At 45.0% G+C, this 18,255-nt stretch overlaps 1 protein-coding gene across 1 annotated transcript in view; it reads left to right on the forward strand.

Annotated features, from left to right (window-relative positions):
* The window catches only part of BGN (biglycan), a 101,762-nt gene that overhangs the window by 67,117 nt on the left and 16,390 nt on the right, over positions 1–18,255 (forward strand). Inside the window, exons 3-4 of the mRNA XM_077283790.1 lie at positions 13,274–13,386; positions 17,000–17,213. Of these exons, the coding sequence (XP_077139905.1) occupies positions 13,274–13,386; positions 17,000–17,213 (327 nt within the window). The remainder of the gene's footprint in view (positions 1–13,273; positions 13,387–16,999; positions 17,214–18,255) is intronic.

Raw genomic sequence — 18,255 nt, forward strand, 5'->3', positions numbered from 1 at the left:
AAAGATAAGTGGATGATGGAGAAAATTTATGTTCTAGAACGAAAGGAAGAGGGACACGATCCTTCTCATTATCACAAAAATGGTTGTGGTAAACTGATTCATATCACTCTCACATCGCGAATGACCCCAGAGGTGGAGACAGACTGCAGAGAGAACACATGTGTGATGAAGGTCAACCACTAATGTCACAACTGCTTTGACGTGGATGAACCAGAGTCTTTGAGACTCTTATTCTTCACCCTTAAAAGGGTATTCCCATCTCAGAAATGTATGATATATTGGCAAAATAAGCCACAAATATCTAATAGTCCATACATGCCTTGAGCCAACGGAAACCCCTAGTTGTATTGGAGTTCTGAAAATCGCCACTCAAAAAGTTGCGTCTACATTCACAGCTGTGTATGATGGAGCCCCCTTCTCAAGATCCCAGATGTTCTACCTACACCTTGTGGATATGACATAAATGTCTGAAATGGGAATATCTTGTTAACACCCTCATGGAGGAATGGACTTGTCTAGTTGCATCTTCAGGTGTTATCTCCCTCACTTATAGGCAGCAGTAAGTGCTCGGTTAAAAATGCCAGGCAGTGACATGGTTGTGGTACAGATGGGCCAAAAGCCAATAGTGGGAAAGTAATCATAAGGATGCAGAAGGATCAGGGAAGGAGCAAGATGTTAACAGGAGATGGAGCAGAAGTCAATTTCACTGTGTCCAGAAAGAAGGTACCAGACATTTTCCTCCTTTCCTTAACAACCTCTTGACTAAACTAGTTCTAGACTTTCCTACTTATTTATGTCTGTATTGCTGATTTGAAAATGGGTTGGGCCACTCCATATTTTACCCTTAAGTACTTTATGGGCTGTGGAAATTACCTTTTCGCAAAGGAGTTGTTCAGTACTGTAAACAAGGCTTGGTTTTTATTTAAAGACAGCGCCACTCGTGTCCATGGGTTGTGTCTAGCACCGCAGCCTAGATGCATGGGACTGGACTGTAACGCTAGACACAGTTCATAGATGAGAGCGGCACCGTTTTTGGAAAACAATTTGACTTTTTTTTCCTACAAAGATCTTCCATGTATCTGGGTCATTCTGGGGCCCAGTGAGGTGCAAGGATAGTAGGTACAAGCATCATCCGTGTGAGTACAATTACTATGAATAACATGGGCTTCTCCCCAGACATCCGGCAGCCGGGTAACAGAATCCACCTTGAAGCAGACGCTCCTTAACTTCGCCCATCATTTTATATAACCATTTCCAAATGTGCCCACCACTGGAGGTTTTATACTGCTTACTCCATGGTGAGGAGCAGGAGGGGGACACCCAACATATCGAGTGAAGGAGTGCAGGACGCTTACGTCAGAGGTGTGCTCTCATAAATTAAACATTTACCAGACTCCCACTATGAGATCTGAGTCTTGGGAATTAACCTCTCTGTCCTTTAAGATATTCATTACATAACTGCATAGGTATGTACCAGGTAATAGAAGACCATACTGACGGATGATGGATGGGTAATGTAAGATGGACGATCTACTAATCAGTCAAGTTGTCAAGGATATGTTATAAGTTCATATCTGTGTTCTCAGAGGGGAACTAGGCTGGCTGGAATAAAAAATTCTGGAAAAAGTCAAACTATCTATGGGAGAGTACACAACATTCAAAATAATATCTACTAATACATACAGTAACTATAATCAGGGAAGAGCGAAAACGCCAAAATGGACTCCTATTATGGGGCTAACTTTTGCCACCTAGTGTTGGTTTCCTCTTTTTATGACCCATTGATACGATTCCTAGCCCAGTCCCTCCGTAGGTATACTTGTGAGATTTTGGAAGTAGTCATGGGGGAGACCATGTAAAATGGTGTGCAAAGGGAGAATACAAGTTCTGAGTTCCCAAGAGTCTTTTGCCAAACTCTACAAGGGGTTTTGGAGGTCTCCTATATTTTTCCGGGAGAGTTAATAGGTAGGAGGAGGAAAGTCCTGAACAAGTTTTAACTAGAGTTAAGTGACTTTTACTTTTTTAGGATCGAGTCGGGTTTCGCGAAACCCGACTTTGTCAAAAGTCGGGTCGGGTGAAAACGGCCGATTATTGCGAAAAGTCGGGGATCCGACTGAAACACGAAACCCAATGCAAGTCAATGGGGAAGCAAAGTCGGCAATGAGTGGAGGACAGGAAAACACCCACAGTGCCCATTTTAATGCCAAAAACATCAATTCTTGATACTTAAGCTTGTCAATCTTAATTTGCTTTATAATAATAGTTAGGCATTGAAAATTGGGGGTCATTTGGCTAAAGTTGGGGGGGGGGTAGGGCTGGCTCAAGTTTTCCGTGGGCCCAGGAAACGCGGACTACATCACGGCGGTGGAGCAGGGAGAGGTAAGTATTTCAACTTTGCAAGTGCTGTGATCCTGAGCAAGCGGGGGGGCACACTCGTTTGCATTGGCACTGGCGCAGGGCCCCTCAAAGTACGGTGGTGTGTTGGACGGCGGGGGCACCTCCCACCGGCAGAGACACTTTTGCGTACTATGAGGGGCCCTGTGCCAGTGACGTCACCAACAAGTATGCCCCCCCACCTGATGACGGAACCTGCACTTTCATCTGCACCTTCCTCTTTGTCCCCGTGTAAGGTGGTATAGTATGCGGGAAGGGGAACCTGACTTTCAGCAGGGTCAGATTCTGGCTGTGTACAGTGCAAGGGGAATGTAGTGGTCTGGGTCAATGTACCAGCAGACTCATCTAGCAGTGGCTGGGCAATGGGCAGAATGAGAAGGAAACACAGTTAGTAGGCCCAAATAATAAAGTAGGCTAAATGCAGTTCAAATGTGGTAACAGGACTAAACAGGTGGCATTGCTTTGTTCAGTGGAAGACAACTGTAATGAGTGGCAGGCACAGTTAGTGGGGCCAAATAATAAAGTGGGCCAAATGCAGTTCAAAATTGGTAACAGGAGTAAACAGGCAGCACTGCTTTGTTCAGTGGAGGAGAACAACAAGCAGCGGCAGACATTGTTAGTAGGCCCAACCAAACAAGTAGGCCAAATGCAGTTTAATATTCGAAACAGGATGAAAATTGCGGCTCAGCTTTGTTCAGTGGAGGAGAACCACAAGCAGCAGCAGACACCATTAGTAGGCCCAACCAAACAAGTAGGCCAAATGCAGTTTAATATCTGATATAGGCTGAAAGCCTGAAAATTGAAGCTCAGCTTTGTTCAGTGGAGGAGAAAAGCAAGGAGCGGAAGACACCGTTAGTAGGCCCAACCAAACAAGTAGGCCAAATGCAGTTTAATATTTGATATAGCCTGAAAATTGAAGCTCAGCTTTGTTCAGTGGAGGAGAACCACAAGCAGCGGTAGACACCGTTAGTAGGCCCAACCAAACAAGTAGGCCAAATGCAGTTTAATATCTGATATAGCCTGAAAATTGAAGCTCAGCTTTGTTCAGTGGAGGAGAACAACAAGCAGCAGACACCGTTAGTAGGCCCAACCAAACAAGTAGGCCAAATGCAGTTAAATATCTGATATAGGCTGAAAGCCTGAAAATTAAATCTCAGCTTTGTTCAGTGGAGGAGAAAAGCAAGGAGTGGCAGACACCGTTAGTAGGCCCAACCAAACAAGTAGGCCAAATGCAGTTTCATATCTGATATAGGCTGAAAATTGAAGCTCAGCTTTGTTCAGTGGAGGAGAAAAGCAAAGAGCGGCTGACACAGTTAGTAGGCCCAACCAAACAAGTAGGGCAAATGCAGTTTAAAATTGCTTACAGGGGTACACAGGCGGCATTGGATAGTTCAGTGGAGGTCAACTGTAAGGAGTGGCGCAGACAGACTTAGTAGGCCTAAAATAAAAAAGTAGGCTCAATGCAGTTTAAAATTGCTTACATGAGTACACAGGCGGCATTGGATAGTTTAGTGGAGGTCAACTGTAAGGAGTGGCGCAGACAGACTTAGTAGGCCTAAAATAAAAAAGTAGGCTCAATGCAGTTTAAAATTGCTTACAGGGGTACACAGGCGGCATTGGATAGTTCAGTGGAGGTCAACTGTAAGGAGTGGCGCAGACAGACTTAGTAGGCCTAAAATAAAAAAGTAGGCTCAATGCAGTTTAAAATTGCTTACAGGGGTACACAGGCGGCATTGGATAGTTCAGTGGAGGTCAGCTGTAAGGAGTGGCGCAGACAGACTTAGTAGACCTAAAATAAAAAAGTAGGCTCAATGCAGTTTAAAATTGCTTACAGGGTTACACAGGTGGCATTGGATAGTTCAGTGGAGGTCAACTGTAAGGAGTGGCGCAGACAGACTTAGTAGGTCTAAAATAAAAAAGTAGGCTCAATGCAGTTTAAAATTGCTTACAGGGTTACACAGGCGGCATTGGATCGTTCAGTGGAGGTCAACTGTAAGGAGTGGCGCAGACAGACTTAGTAGGCCTAAAATAAAAAAGTAGGCTCAATGCAGTTTAAAATTGCTTACAGGGGTACACAGGTGGCATTGGATAGTTCAGTGGAGGTCAACTGTAAGGAGTGTCTGACACAGTTAGTAGGCCAAAATAATAAAGTGAGGTAAATGTCTGCCAAAACAATTTTCAAAAATAAACAGGTGGCATAGCTACGTACAGGGGTGGGCTCCTCTGCTGAGTAGCAGACAGTGGTAATTGGCGCAAAGTATTAAATGGTCTAAATGGAGGCCAGGGCCCCTGTATATTTTAACTATCATCTATCATGTCAACAAATTTGTATTGGCAGTGCCATTGAAGGATTTATCAGCACAGACTACACTGTGGTGGAGCAGGGAGAGGTAAGTATTGCAAGTGGTAGAGCACTGTTTGACCTGGGGGGGAACACTCTCTCGTGGGCGGCGGTACTGGCACAGGGCCCCTCATATTATGACGGTGTGTATGACGTTGGTTGTGCACCACCACCGTCAGAGACACTTCATTACTATGAGGGACCCTGTGCCAGTGCCGTCGCCCAAAAGTGGGAACACCCACCTGTCCAGGCAAAAGGCACTCGCACGGGTGCTTGTGCTAGGTGGTGATCACTACCCTGTGGGGGGAGTCAGCCCATTTAGGGAGGTATAAAAATGGCCTATGGTGGACATTCCGCAGCTGCAAATGGAGGAATTGGAGCAGTCAGTAAGAGGAGGCCAAAAGCAAGACATTTTTCAGGCAAGCTACGTGTCAGCAGGGGAAGGTGGGGCAAAATAATTAGAAATCCATGATTGGTTCATTTTTATGAAGGTTAGATCATCAACATTTTGGGGAGCCAGATGAGTCCTTTTTTCGGTTAGTATTGAACCAGCAGCACTGAACACTCTTTCTGATAGCACACTAGCAGCTGGGCAAGCGAGCTCCTGTAATGCATATTCTGCCAATTCAGGCCAGGTGTCTATTTTAGATGCCCAGTAATCAAAGGGGAATGATGTGTGAGGGAGAACATCGATAAGGGAGGAAAAATAGTTCGTAACCATACTGGACAAATGTTGTCTCCTGTCACTTTGAATTGATGCAGCAGTACCTGTCGTGTCTGCGGTCATTGAGAAATCACTCCACAAAATGGTCATAAAACCCCTCTGTCCAACGCCACTTCTGATTTGTGCACCTCTAACACCTCTGCCATGTTGCCCCCTGCAGCTCGTGTGAGAACCATCACAGCCGCTGTGTGCTGGGAATGACTGAAACAAATGGTCTATAAGAGTTGCTTGTTTGGTAGCCAATATTTGTTCAAGGTTCTCATGTGGCATGATATTTTGTAATTTCCCTTTGTAGCGTAGATCCAGGAGGCAGGCCAACCAGTAATCACCATCGGTCATCATTTTTATAATGCGGGGGTCCCTTTTTAGGATACGCAAGGCATAATCAGCCATGTGGGCCAATGTTCCAGGTGTCAATTCACTGCTTGTGCTGGGCTGAGGAGCACTTTCTTGCAAAATCAACATCACTTGTCTCCCGCAAAAATCCTGTACCTGACCTTGCAACGCCACCAGTTTCTATTGCCCCCTGAGAAGCATCCTCCTCCCATAAATATTCATCCCCATCATCCTCCTCCTCTTCGTCCGCCACCTCATCCAGGAGAGTTCCCTGAGCAGACAATGGCTGACTGTCATCAAGGCTTCCCTCATCCTCGGCTGCAGACACCTGCTCCTTAATGTGCGTCAAACTTTGCATCAGCAGACGCATTAGTGGGATCCTCATGCTTATGATGGCGTCGTCTGCACTTACCAGCCATGTGCATTCCTCAAAACACTGAAGGACTTGACAGAGATCTTGTAGCTTCGGCCACTGCACACCAGACAACTCCATGTCTGCCATCCAACTGCCTGCCCGTGTATGTGTATCCTCCCACAAATACATTACAGCACACCTCTGTTCGCACAGCCTCTGAAGCATGTGCAGTGTGGAGTTCCACCTTGTTGCAACGTCGATTATTAGGCGGTGCTGGGGAAGCTTCAGCGATCGCTGATGGTTCAGCATACGGCTGGAGTGTACGGGCGACCGGCGGATGTGCGAGCAAAGTCTTCGCACCTTGAGGAGCAGGGCTGGTAACCCTAGATAACTTTTCAGGAAGCACTGCACCACCAGGTTCAAGGTGTGAGCCAGGCAAGGTATGCGCTTCAGTTGGGAAAGGGCTATGGCAGCCATAAAATTCCTTCCGTTATCACTGACTACCTTGCCTGCCTCAAGATGTACACTGCCCAGCCATGACTGAGTTTCTTGCTGCAAGTACTCTGCCAGTACTTCCGCGGTGTGTCTGTTGTCGCCAGAACACTTCATTTCCAACACAGCCTGCTGACGCTTACCACTAGCTGTTCCATAATGGGACACCTCGTGTGCAACACTGGTAGCTGCGGATGGAGTGGTAGGGCGACCGCGCTCTGTGGACAACCTTTCGCTTCTGGAGGAGGAGGGGTGTCGAACGCCTACTGCCAACTGTTTCCTAGACCGTGGGCTAGGCAGAACTGTCCTACTATGGCTGTCCCCTGTGGACCCTGCATCCACCACATTAACCCAGTGCGCAGTGATGGACATGTAACGTCCCTGGCCATGCCTACTGGTCCATGCATCTGTTGTGAGGTGCACCTTTCTACTGACTGATTGCCTGAGTGCATGGACAATGCGGTCTTTGACATGCTGGTGTAGGGCTGGGATGGCTTTTCTCGCAAAAAAGTGTCGACTGGGTAGGTCATAGCGTGGTACTGCGTAGGCCATCAGGGCTTTGAAAGCTTTGCTTTCAACCAACCGGTAGGGCATCATCTCGAGATAAGTCTAGCAATGTGGGCGTTCAAACCCTGTGTACGTGGATGAGAGGATGAGTACTTCCTTTTCCTAACGAGAGTCTCTTGTAGGGTGAGCTGGACTGGAGAGCTGCATATGGTGGAACTAGCGGGGGTGGTGGTGGACATGGCAGATTGAGGGAAAGTTGGTGATGGTATTCTTGATGTTGGCCTACATGCAGTGTTTGCTCCCAAGAACCTGGTGATTCCCTGACTGCCTTGTCCTTGCGACGATACCTCCACATTTGCTGCAGGTGGTGTCCTAAACGGTGGGCTTACGGTGAGGGAAGCAATGTAGCGTTGCTGACTACCTTCATTCTGAGCAGGTGCACCAACGTTACGGGACGTTTGGTAGTTAGTCCAGGCTTGCAAGTGCATGCTGGTTAAATGTCTACGCATGCACGTTGTATTTAAATTTAGGTGATTCTTCCCTCTGCTAAAGGTCTTTGAGCATTTCTTACAGATAACTTTGCACTGATCATTCGGATCTTGGTTAAAAAATTGCCACACTACACTCTTCCTACTATCGCATACCTTTTCAGGCATTGCACGCTGTGCTACTTTCAATGGATGTCCACGCTGTCCTAAAACCGTTTTAGTTTTAGACACACGTTTTGGGCCTGATACGGGTCTGCCAGATGAAAGCTGTTGCGATGTTGATGCCTGCTGCGGATCATCCTCCTCCGCTTCAGAGCTACTGCCAGCGGCACCCTGTTCCCCCAATGGCTGCCAATCTGGGTCAACAACTGGGTAATCTATGACCTCCTCTTCAATGTCCTGTGCACCGTCCTCTGTGACACTGTGTAAGGTGCTATAGCGTTCGGGACGGGGCACCATAGTCTCATCAGGAAAAAATCAGGCCCGCTGTATTATACTACACAATGTAAGTGGCACAACGTGGCAGGCAGATATACGACAAACAGAACTGACGCAGATCCACCTAGTGACAATTTAAATCTCCCTTTATTATGTGGGAGACTGCTGGAAAAAACCAGGCCTGCTGTATTATACTACACAATGTAAGTGGCAGAACGTGGCAGGCAGATATACGACAAACAGAACTGACGCAGATCCACTTAGTGGCAATTTAAATCTCCCTTTATTATGTGGGAGACTGCTGGAAAAAACCAGGCCCGCTGTATTATACTACACAATGTAAGTGGCAGAACGTGGCAGGCAGATATACGACAAACAGAACTGACGCAGATCCACCTAGTGACAATTTAAATCTCCCTTTATTATGTGGGAGACTGCTGGAAAAAACCAGGCCCGCTGTATTATACTACACAATGTAAGTGGCAGAACGTGGCTGGCAGATATACGACAAACAGAACTGACGCAGATCCACTTAGTGGCAATTTAAATCTCCCTTTATTATGTGGGAGACTGCTGCAAAAAAACAGGCCTGCTGTATTATACTACACAATGTAAGTGGCAGAACGTGGCTGCAAGATATAAAAAAAAAAAAGGGACCGTACTAAAATAACAATCTCCCTACAATGATCTCAGGACAAGTATGGCAGCAATAAAAAGGACTGCTGCACACAAAAGTGTGGACAAATAAACAATAGAACTGTGCAGAAAGGAGCAACAGGATTTTTGCTTTTAAAAAAGCAGTTGGTTTGCACAGCGGCGTACAAACAGCAATGCAGCTGTCAGGGAGCCTTATAAGCTACAGAGCTGATGCACAAAAATCTAGCCTTCACTGTCCCTGCAAAGAAAAGGTGGTGTTGGACAGTGGAAATCGCTACAGCACAAGCGGTTTGGGGGTTAATCTTTCCTCCCTAACAATATCCCTGCTTCTGACGAAGCTGCAGCAACCTCTCCCTATGCTCAGATCGGCAGAAGTAAGATGGCGGTCGGCGTGCACGCCCCTTTATAGCCCCTGTGATGCCGCAGAAAGCAAGCCAATCACTGTCATGCCCTTCTCTAAGATGGTGGGGACCGAGACCTATGTCATCACGCTGCCCACACTCTGCGTCCTCCTTCATTGGCTGAGAAATGGCGCTGAACGCGTCACACAAAACGCGACTTTGGCGCGATGATCTCCGACCGCATGGCTGATCCCACACTAGGATCGGGTTGGGTTTCATGAAACCCGACTTTGTCGAAAGTCGGCGATTTTTGAATTTGTCCGATCCGTTTTGCTCAACCCTAGTTTTAACCATATATATGGGACCAACCAGGACTAAGCCTACTCTTTCCAAAGGTCTCAAAAGAGCCATATATTCTGCCTTCATGTTATGTATGCTCTCAGGGGCATCATGAGCCTCTTGGGCCCCAGATCCACGATGTCACATTATAAACATTGGTGTCTTCTATTGTGGCAGAGTGGTTCCCCTCAGACACTAGGACTTGGAAATAAGTGTGGCCTATGCTCTCCCTGTAGCTCTGCTCCTGTACATCCTTTATGTTAATATGGCTTCTAGTATGTGCTGTTATGAGTTCACTTGGTGAGGTGGATTCTCTAAGCTGTAGGTAAGGGAGGACAACACTGACCGGAAGCGATGGCATAGTGGGCAGGATTTGCCGGATGGCACATAGAACAGCAGGGATATTAGGGATCACATTGTGATTTGGATTTACAAAGTCGCACATCAGGGTGAACACATGGGCTTGCTTTGAGACACACATGGGTGTCTGAGTCGGCCTTAAAAGCCCTTCTTATCATGTCACTGGAGTTCGTTGGTCAACTTGTGAAACCCGGTGAAAAACCACAAAAAAGGTTGGCTGCCGAAAGAGAAGGGAACTGGGCCCTGCCCTGGGGCGGAGGCAAGTTGGTAAGAGGTGCCCATTAGCTTCCACTGATACTTAGAAAATGACTATAATGACTGCAAGTGACTGATAATTATCAATTTTACTTCCAGTTGTTTTGCCACTGTTTGTTGGAATAGCAGTTCTGCCACTGACCCTTTCCCAACTTTTGATACCTGCGTCGTAAATTATAAAAGATCCATCTCATGTTCGATTGGTTTCTTTGCTTAAAACGACTGTTTAAAAATTCATTATATTCAACAAGTCGCTAATAAGTAAAGCTGCCCTTTAAGATGACAGCATATATAGTACTTCTATACAAACATCGTTATCAGCCTGCTGGTTAGGTGCCTCCAGAAGGTGATGCATCATGTAAATATGGATCGCCCCCACGCAAGGGCAATGGGGTACTCGGTACCGGGTCCTTCGGTTCGGGGGAATGTCACGGTGGCCCGACCCGGCCCGTGGCCCTTTGAGGGGCGTCCAGTAATGACAGGACAAGAATTTATAGGAATGATGTTCGTGACACCACCTTTGGTATTCGGTCAGGGTGACCGACGCTGCTTAGGGGTCCGCTGGGGTGATGTTATGGCAGCTAAATGGTATGCCTCCCCACAGGTGGAGTGTAACCCCAGGGCTTCCCAGAGTGTAGATGGTGGTGATGGTGGCTGATGTGAGGCGCAGTGAAATAACGAGGACACAAGGTTGCAGTCTGTTTACCTTTTACTGAAGGCTTCAGTGTCTACAGTCCAGGGCACCGGATCACAGGGTAGGCAGAGTCCGGTTGGTCTGAAGGCAAATCCAGAGTCTCCTTATCCAGGTGGAATGCAATAGCCTTCCTATGCGCACAGCAACACAGTAGGTCCTCACTTGCTTAAGCTCTAATGAGGTCCTCACTGTTATTACTCTTCTATCTCTGTTCCCCGTGGTCGGATAGAACAAAACCCGTATGACTGATGGCCTGAGGCTTGTTTATAGGGACCCTAGAGACGCCCCGACCCCCACAGTTTCCACCTGTCTTCTTAGGTATTAAGGTCGGGCAGCCAACTTGGAATTGACTGTCCTGCCAGTCTCTGAAGCAAGGCGTAGAGCAATTTACTCCCTCGGTATTCTGGCTACCGGAACGCGCACCAGAAGGATGCCGCTTCTCTGCGGTCACTATCCTCTCTGGTATCCACTTGTTGCTATGCCTTCGTTTCTCACTCACTGCAATACACTTCCTTTCAATGTCTCTTTCTTTGGATGCTGCCGCACGTGGGGCAGGCGCAACTCCGTAGACCCTCGTACTCCTCAGACCGCAGTCTGGATCTGGCTGGAACCCACTTCAGCCAGCTTCTGCCAAACTCCGCCGAGTTCTGACTGTGCGAAGCCCAGTCAGCTTCTGTCTGATCCTCACTGGATGGAATCCAGCTAGCTTCTCCCTCACTTTCTAACCAACCCACCAGTTTTACCTAACTGTGAGGAGTGGCCTAGTGGATAGAACCTTTGCTCCCCCTGGTGGACTGGAGTGTGAAGTGTGTTGTGTGTGGTTGTGATACCTGGACAGGAGATCTCCTTTATTGCCTCCAGACGTAATATCACTCCCCCTGGTGGAAGAATGACATTACTGCAACGACCAGGACTCTGGGGTGCTGCAAATACACCACCATCTAGCTGCGTATATGGATAGCACTTTCTGTTCTCCACCTTTTTGACAAACAATTATTTCCCAGGCACTAATATTATATGCTTCCATGTGACCGCCTGCAAGATTTACTTAAAAAAAAAGTTAAAAAGCAACCAAAAACAGTAGGTGGACTTCAATATCAGAAAGAATCCTCGAAATGATACTGTACATTTCCTTCAGCTCTGGAGAAGAGCCAAAAATACTAACTTGGCTTATGGAGAAATTCCTCTAAATTCCCTGTGGTAATTACCATCTGCAAACAGTATCCAGACTATGGACTGTTGTAAATTAGTCCAGGTGTAGTCACAGGGGCTTGGAATGAGGTCAGCAGCATTCGATTGAGAAGGTCCACCAGTTCCATGCACAGAGCTCGGCTCTCTTCATCAGGACCATAGCCTTCAAATAGGAGGACTTGAGTGATATATGGTGGCACTATTACAGTCTTCAGCATGATGTAGAACTAGTATCTTCAGTTCTGATAGGAATGTTTGTACAGTAAGTGTATTTGCTCTGTTACTTTAATGTCCACCTCGACACAGATTTCTGCTCTGAAGCCTGAAGAATTGTCAATATAGCTCTGGGCTGGTAATAAAGTTGGCCACACTCATTAGATCCCAGCTATCTATCTTGAATAGAGAGGAGCGAATAAATTCAAGTGGAATTGAAAATTTGCATTCACCAAAATGTGTATTTTTTTTGTAACTCGCTTCTGCGCGGATTGAGAAAAACGGAGGATGTGGGTCACCAATTTTCTGAACTGTAAAAGGCCATCAAAATGTTAAAAAATAAAAAGAAATCTATAAACTCACCTTAACGCTCTACTCTCCAGCACTTCTCAGCTCATCTTTAGATTACCTCCACTTGCGCTGAAATCCCCAAGCCTCTGACGCCGGGCTGGGACTTCTGACTTTGATGAGGCCTGGAAGGGTTCTGCGCATGTGTGCACAAGGTCAAGGCGCATGCCATGGTATCATTACGCCATGACCTTCCTCAGAATCCTCCCAGGTCTCATCAGAGCCAGAAGATTACAGTGCGAGATGGGGTGCTCTCAAGATTAGGCGAGGACCAGAAGGGTGAAAAGCTGAGGGTCCGGAAAGGTGAGTGATAAAGGGAGAATAATGATTTTTTTCTTATTTTTTAAAACTTACCTTTAATATGCCATGGGGTCTGGAAAGACCCCGGAACGTAATAAGCGACATTAAATAATAAAAACTAGAGTGAACATGCAAATTTGAAGTTTAGCTGATTGATTCCTCCTCTCTATTCCCGACCCTACCTCCCCTGAGATGGCTCAGATGAGCGTTCACGTTTTTTTCCATGGGGAGAGGAAAAAGCAGGTACCAGACACCTCTGTCTGCAACTTATGCCCCCTAAAAACAGAAGGATGCGCTGTCGATATTCCAACTGACTGATCCTTCTTTCCCACGATATAATCTGTTGGTGGAATAGTTGGGAGGTCTCCAGAAACCTCAGATGGTCATCGGGATGGCCAGCCAACACTCATCTAATGTGAATGGTGGAACCAATGATTGTAATGTAATTACAAAATCACAGATCTTAAGAGTTGTTTTAACAATGTTTGTCTTTGTTTTAGGTCTGACTAGTGTGCCCAAAAATATTCCAAAGGACACCACCCTCTTGGATCTACAGAACAACAAAATTATGGAAATAAAAAAAGACGATTTCAAAGGACTTACCAGCCTATATGTGAGCAATACTTTATATTGTAATTTTCTGCCATAATATTTTATCCAGTCCTCCGAGATAATCTCCAAATCAAGATGAGTTAAAGAGGTTGTCCCGGCTTAGGGCGCAAGTCTGCAGTCACTCTATGTGATTGCAGACTTGTGAATCCTAAGGGTACGTGCACACGTTGCGGAAAGGTGTGCAGATTTTTGCACACTGATTTTGGTAAATCCGCAGGAAATTCGCACTGAGGAATTACCGCGGATTTACCGCGTTTTTTTCGCACTTATTGTGCGGATTCCACTGCGGTTTTACACCTGTGGATTCCTATTATGGAGCAGGTGTAAACCGCTGCGGAATCCGCACAATGAATTGACATGCTGCCGAATAAACAACGCAGCGTTTCCACATGTTTTTTTCCGCAGCATGTGCACTGCGGATTTTGTTTTACATAGGTTTACATGGTACTGTAAACTCATGGAAAACTGCAGCGGCCAATCAGCTGCAGATCCGCAACGTGTGCACATACCCTAACAGTATGCCCAGTGTATGCCGTCAGGATTCTCCGGTGCTGGGGTCAGGCGAATTGCATACATCCAGCCACATTCCGACTAGACATATTCACACACGTCTAGTCAGCATGTGACCGCATGTCCGTAAATCGCATACTTGTGGTCACATGCCCGCCTGCTCCTAGCACCAGAGAATCATTGCAGCGCACACACTTGCCACTGTGAGAATTCACAAGTCTATAGTTGCAAAGTGACTGCAGACTTGGACCCCAAGCCTCGACAACCCCTTTAATAATTTTCTAAAGACATCACAATGAAGTAACAAAATATTTTCCCCATTTGCACTATCTAGATCTCTTACCGATGCATTCTATGTCTTAGAGATGTTGTCAACCAGTATATAGTTTAGAGTTTATAGACAAAGGTTCCCTACTCAGGATACTCATGTATGGCTACACACTGTGACATGGCCTATCAAAGCATTTCTGTGTTGTAATACCTCATTTCTCCTGCGGCGGCACTGCAGAGAAATGTAACACTTGCTACTGGGTTTCCAATCTGGACCCACCAGCTGGGTACTTTGTGACCAGTTTAAAGGGATGCGAATATCAGAAAACGATCTATTGTTTAAGTCAGATTTTTGTGCTACATGTATTTAAAAAAATTAATTAAAAAATTTGATTTTTTTTCTACATCACAATCTGTAATTAAAAAAAATTGAAATCTTGTACTTAGGAAGTTTTAGTCTAAAAAAAGCCTCAGAGTTCACGTTTCAGGAAACAACACATGTACATTAGCAGGAATGATCCGACTCCGACCCTATATTTTGTATTGATGCATCTAATGGGCATGTGCAAAGGTCATTGTGAAGGAAGGGGGCACAGAGGAGCTGTGACATCGCTTATTGTGATTGGTGGATCCTATGTATCAGTTGTCTATAGAGGTGTTGCCTATCACTGTAAACCTGCCTCTGCTGATAAGGAAACTGCTGAAAACTCTTCCTGAAAACATATTAAGTAGGATCCTATAAAAGTCCCAGCGGCCATCGTGAAAATTGAAAAAGTACTAATTTTGTTATTTTTTTATATAAAGATAGATATATGAAAAAAAAATTGTCAAAATAAAAAAAAAAAATACATTTAAACACAAAAACCTGATTATAACAATAGGCCGTTTTCTGACGAGTGACGACCCTTTCTCTTTAAGGGTACTTCCATACTGGACTGATACAAAGTTTTAATTTTTATGTTTTCACTATATTAAGTAATGACTTCTGTGAAGCGATAAATTAAGGTCTTGTTTTTCCTTTGTAAATCGTCTTTCTCACGACGCTAAAGAAAGATAAATGGGCCCCATTGTTCTTTCCCCATTTGCTGCATTTGATTGAAATGTGATCTGTGTGTAGGAGCAATGACAGGGAAAGCACAAAGAGTAATGACACCTAGACTATGACACTGTGAACGCTCAGCTAATACAAAAGGATAGAAACGAGACAAACAAAGGAAGTCAGATGTTAGCAGATGCTGATTCTTAGTTATTCCAAATTTAAAGTGAATGCCCATCCTTAAAGCTGAAATACCTTTTTTGTTATCAAAATCCATAGATCTAATATTCATAGTATAATGTTTAGTGGTCAGGGTTTTACTTTACTGATACAAAGATCCAAAATCCCATTCAAAGACATAGAGTTCAATGATAAAAGAGTGGCTACCTGCAAGCACCACTAGGGGGAGCTCAGACACTTACTGCATACATTGATGCCCATGAGCGCCCTCCAGTGGCTGCTGGTGGTAGCCATTTTTTTTAAATTATAAACAGGTTAAGTGGCGGTGACTTGCATGTGCACTACAGCTCCTTTTAAAGGGGATGACCCGCTTAATCAACAGGATATGTGCTGAATATATGGTTACTGCTAAGTCCATTACCGATCCTGAAAACAGGCGTCACAGTGTCCCCATGTAAATGGAGCAGTAATGCCCTTTTACTGCTCTATGTAGCTCTATGGGGCTGATGGAAAAGCTTCATCCATTAATCCCGTAGAAGTTAATGGAACAAGATCACGCATTGCACAATACTTCTCAATTCATAAAGGGAAATTTAGGGTGTTCATTCCCAGGATCGGTTAGGAATTCATTCCTTTATTATCTATCCTGTTGATAAATGATACATGTATTTAGTGGGGAAATTCATTTAAAAGGGGACCTGTTACTTGGTCAAAGTGGACAGTTTGGGCGATTTTGTTATTCCCTCTGCTGTTATTCTCTTTGCAGAGATAGGGTATTTTTTTATTTACTGCAAATGTTTATGGTCTTTTCAAAAGGGGTGGTGCTCACAGCATAATAATACATTGCCGCCTAAAGACATGCCCCAGAGGATCCTGTGAGCCACGCCCCCTTAGTAAAAACCATAAATATTAGCACTAAGTAAAAAGGCCATACCTCTAGAAGCGTATGGTGGATTTAAAAAAAACCAAAAACCAGAATACTCAGGGGAACAAGGGAAATAAAATAAGAACAAAAATTGGTCACTTTTAAATTGGTGACAGGTCCTCTATGAGACTGATGGAGAAAACTGATCATTGCACTTGGCTATCTCTTTCTGTCTGTCCCATTTACTTTGAGTGGAGGACGCAGGTTCTTATGGTCCGTCGGGGGTCTACAACAATCACACAGGCAGCAGGGCCCATTTGTTTCACACAATGACCACAAATGGTTACGGTTCAATAATGCCAGTGCATAGCCTTGCTTCCCAGGCCTCATTTCAGCTGTAATGGCTATGTTACTTGTGCTGGTTACTGTGTATTCATGTTAAGCTATTGGATAACCAAAACCGTTCTCCATCTCCTTCAAACTGGCTATGGATTAGACTGCCTGTCCCAGTTTACAGATGGAAGAACAGCTCTGGGGCACATAATGCAGCAACTGGAAAAAAAAATGATGAGAATATGAAAAAAAAAAAAAATGATGAGAATATGAAAAAAAAAAAATGATGAGAATATGAAAAAAAAAATGTTGAGTTGGTTCAGAAAATATCTATGGGGCATGTACAGAATCAATGATATTACAATTAGTAGAGAGACAAACTTTCATCTCAGATAGTAAATCTATTTCCGTTTGTTCTAGGCATTGGTTTTAGTGAACAACAAAATCTCCAAAGTCAATGAGAAGGCATTCGAGCCGCTACTGAAGCTGCAGAAGCTGTACATCTCTAAAAACAACCTCGAAGAGATCCCTAAGAGTCTACCCAAGTCTCTGGTGGAACTACGCATTCATGAAAACAGAATCAAGAAGATCCCCAAGGACGTGTTCAACGGCCATAAGAATATGAACTGCATCGGTGAGTTCTGATGTGTATGAAACCCACCTGTGTTGAGAATGGGGTCTCCAAGCTCCTGCTCTGTCTAATGAGATGACCACCACAGAATGAATTAAGAGGTACCAACTTTGGCACGTGAGCGTCATCCTCACAAGTCTTCCTTGTCCTGATGTGGTGGCCAACAGCCAGGACCAGTGGGGAGGAACCCTTATTCTCAAAATAGGCACAGGTTGGCAAGGTGGGACCTGTACTAACTAGACTCTATAAGTACTTATGGCACCGGTCTATAAAATTAGTAATATTTAGTGGTGTGAATGTAGAGCAGTCCAGGTAAAATACAAATAACTAACAAGACATTAAAGAAACACTAAATCTAGAGATAAAAAACAAAATAAAATATTGAAAGCAATCTTCTGAATATATCCCAGGATGTCAGCTATGATCAACCCCCCTCCTCACTATTATGTGAGTTTCTGCAGCAGGAGCCTCCCCCCTCTGCCTTATCATCAGTGGAACACATTATAATCACTAATAAGGGAGGACAAACGGTTCGGCCTTTGAAATTCAACAGACCAGACCCTGACATCATCTGCAGGAGAAGATTCAGGAGGGTCCTGAGCATGTTAGCAGATCCCCCTGAGATTTCGGCTGACTTTAGTCTAATGTGTATGGGGGCCTTATCTCTGTTATCTTCAGGATCACAACTAGAAAATGCTGCATATGGACAAACTAAGCCAGCAAGTTATTTCCCATAGTCTATCTTCACCAAAAAGTGACATCAGAAGAACCTGTAACCATCCGTAGTGATTGTGAACAAGGGAATAATTATAGTAGGTTCAGGACTTGCAATTGCATCTGAGTTCTGGAGCCTAAAGGTACCGTGACACTAAACGATATCGCTAGCGATCCATGACGTTGCAGCGTCCTGGATAGTGATATCGTTGTGTTTGACACGCAGCAGCGATCAGGATCCTGCTGTGATATCGCTGGTCGTTGATTAAAGTTCAGAACTTTATTTGGTCGTCAGATCGGCGTGTATCGTCGTGTTTGACAGCAAAAGCAA

This window comes from Ranitomeya variabilis, chromosome 2, assembly GCF_051348905.1.
Source record: "Ranitomeya variabilis isolate aRanVar5 chromosome 2, aRanVar5.hap1, whole genome shotgun sequence".
Lineage (NCBI taxonomy): Eukaryota > Metazoa > Chordata > Amphibia > Anura > Dendrobatidae > Ranitomeya > Ranitomeya variabilis.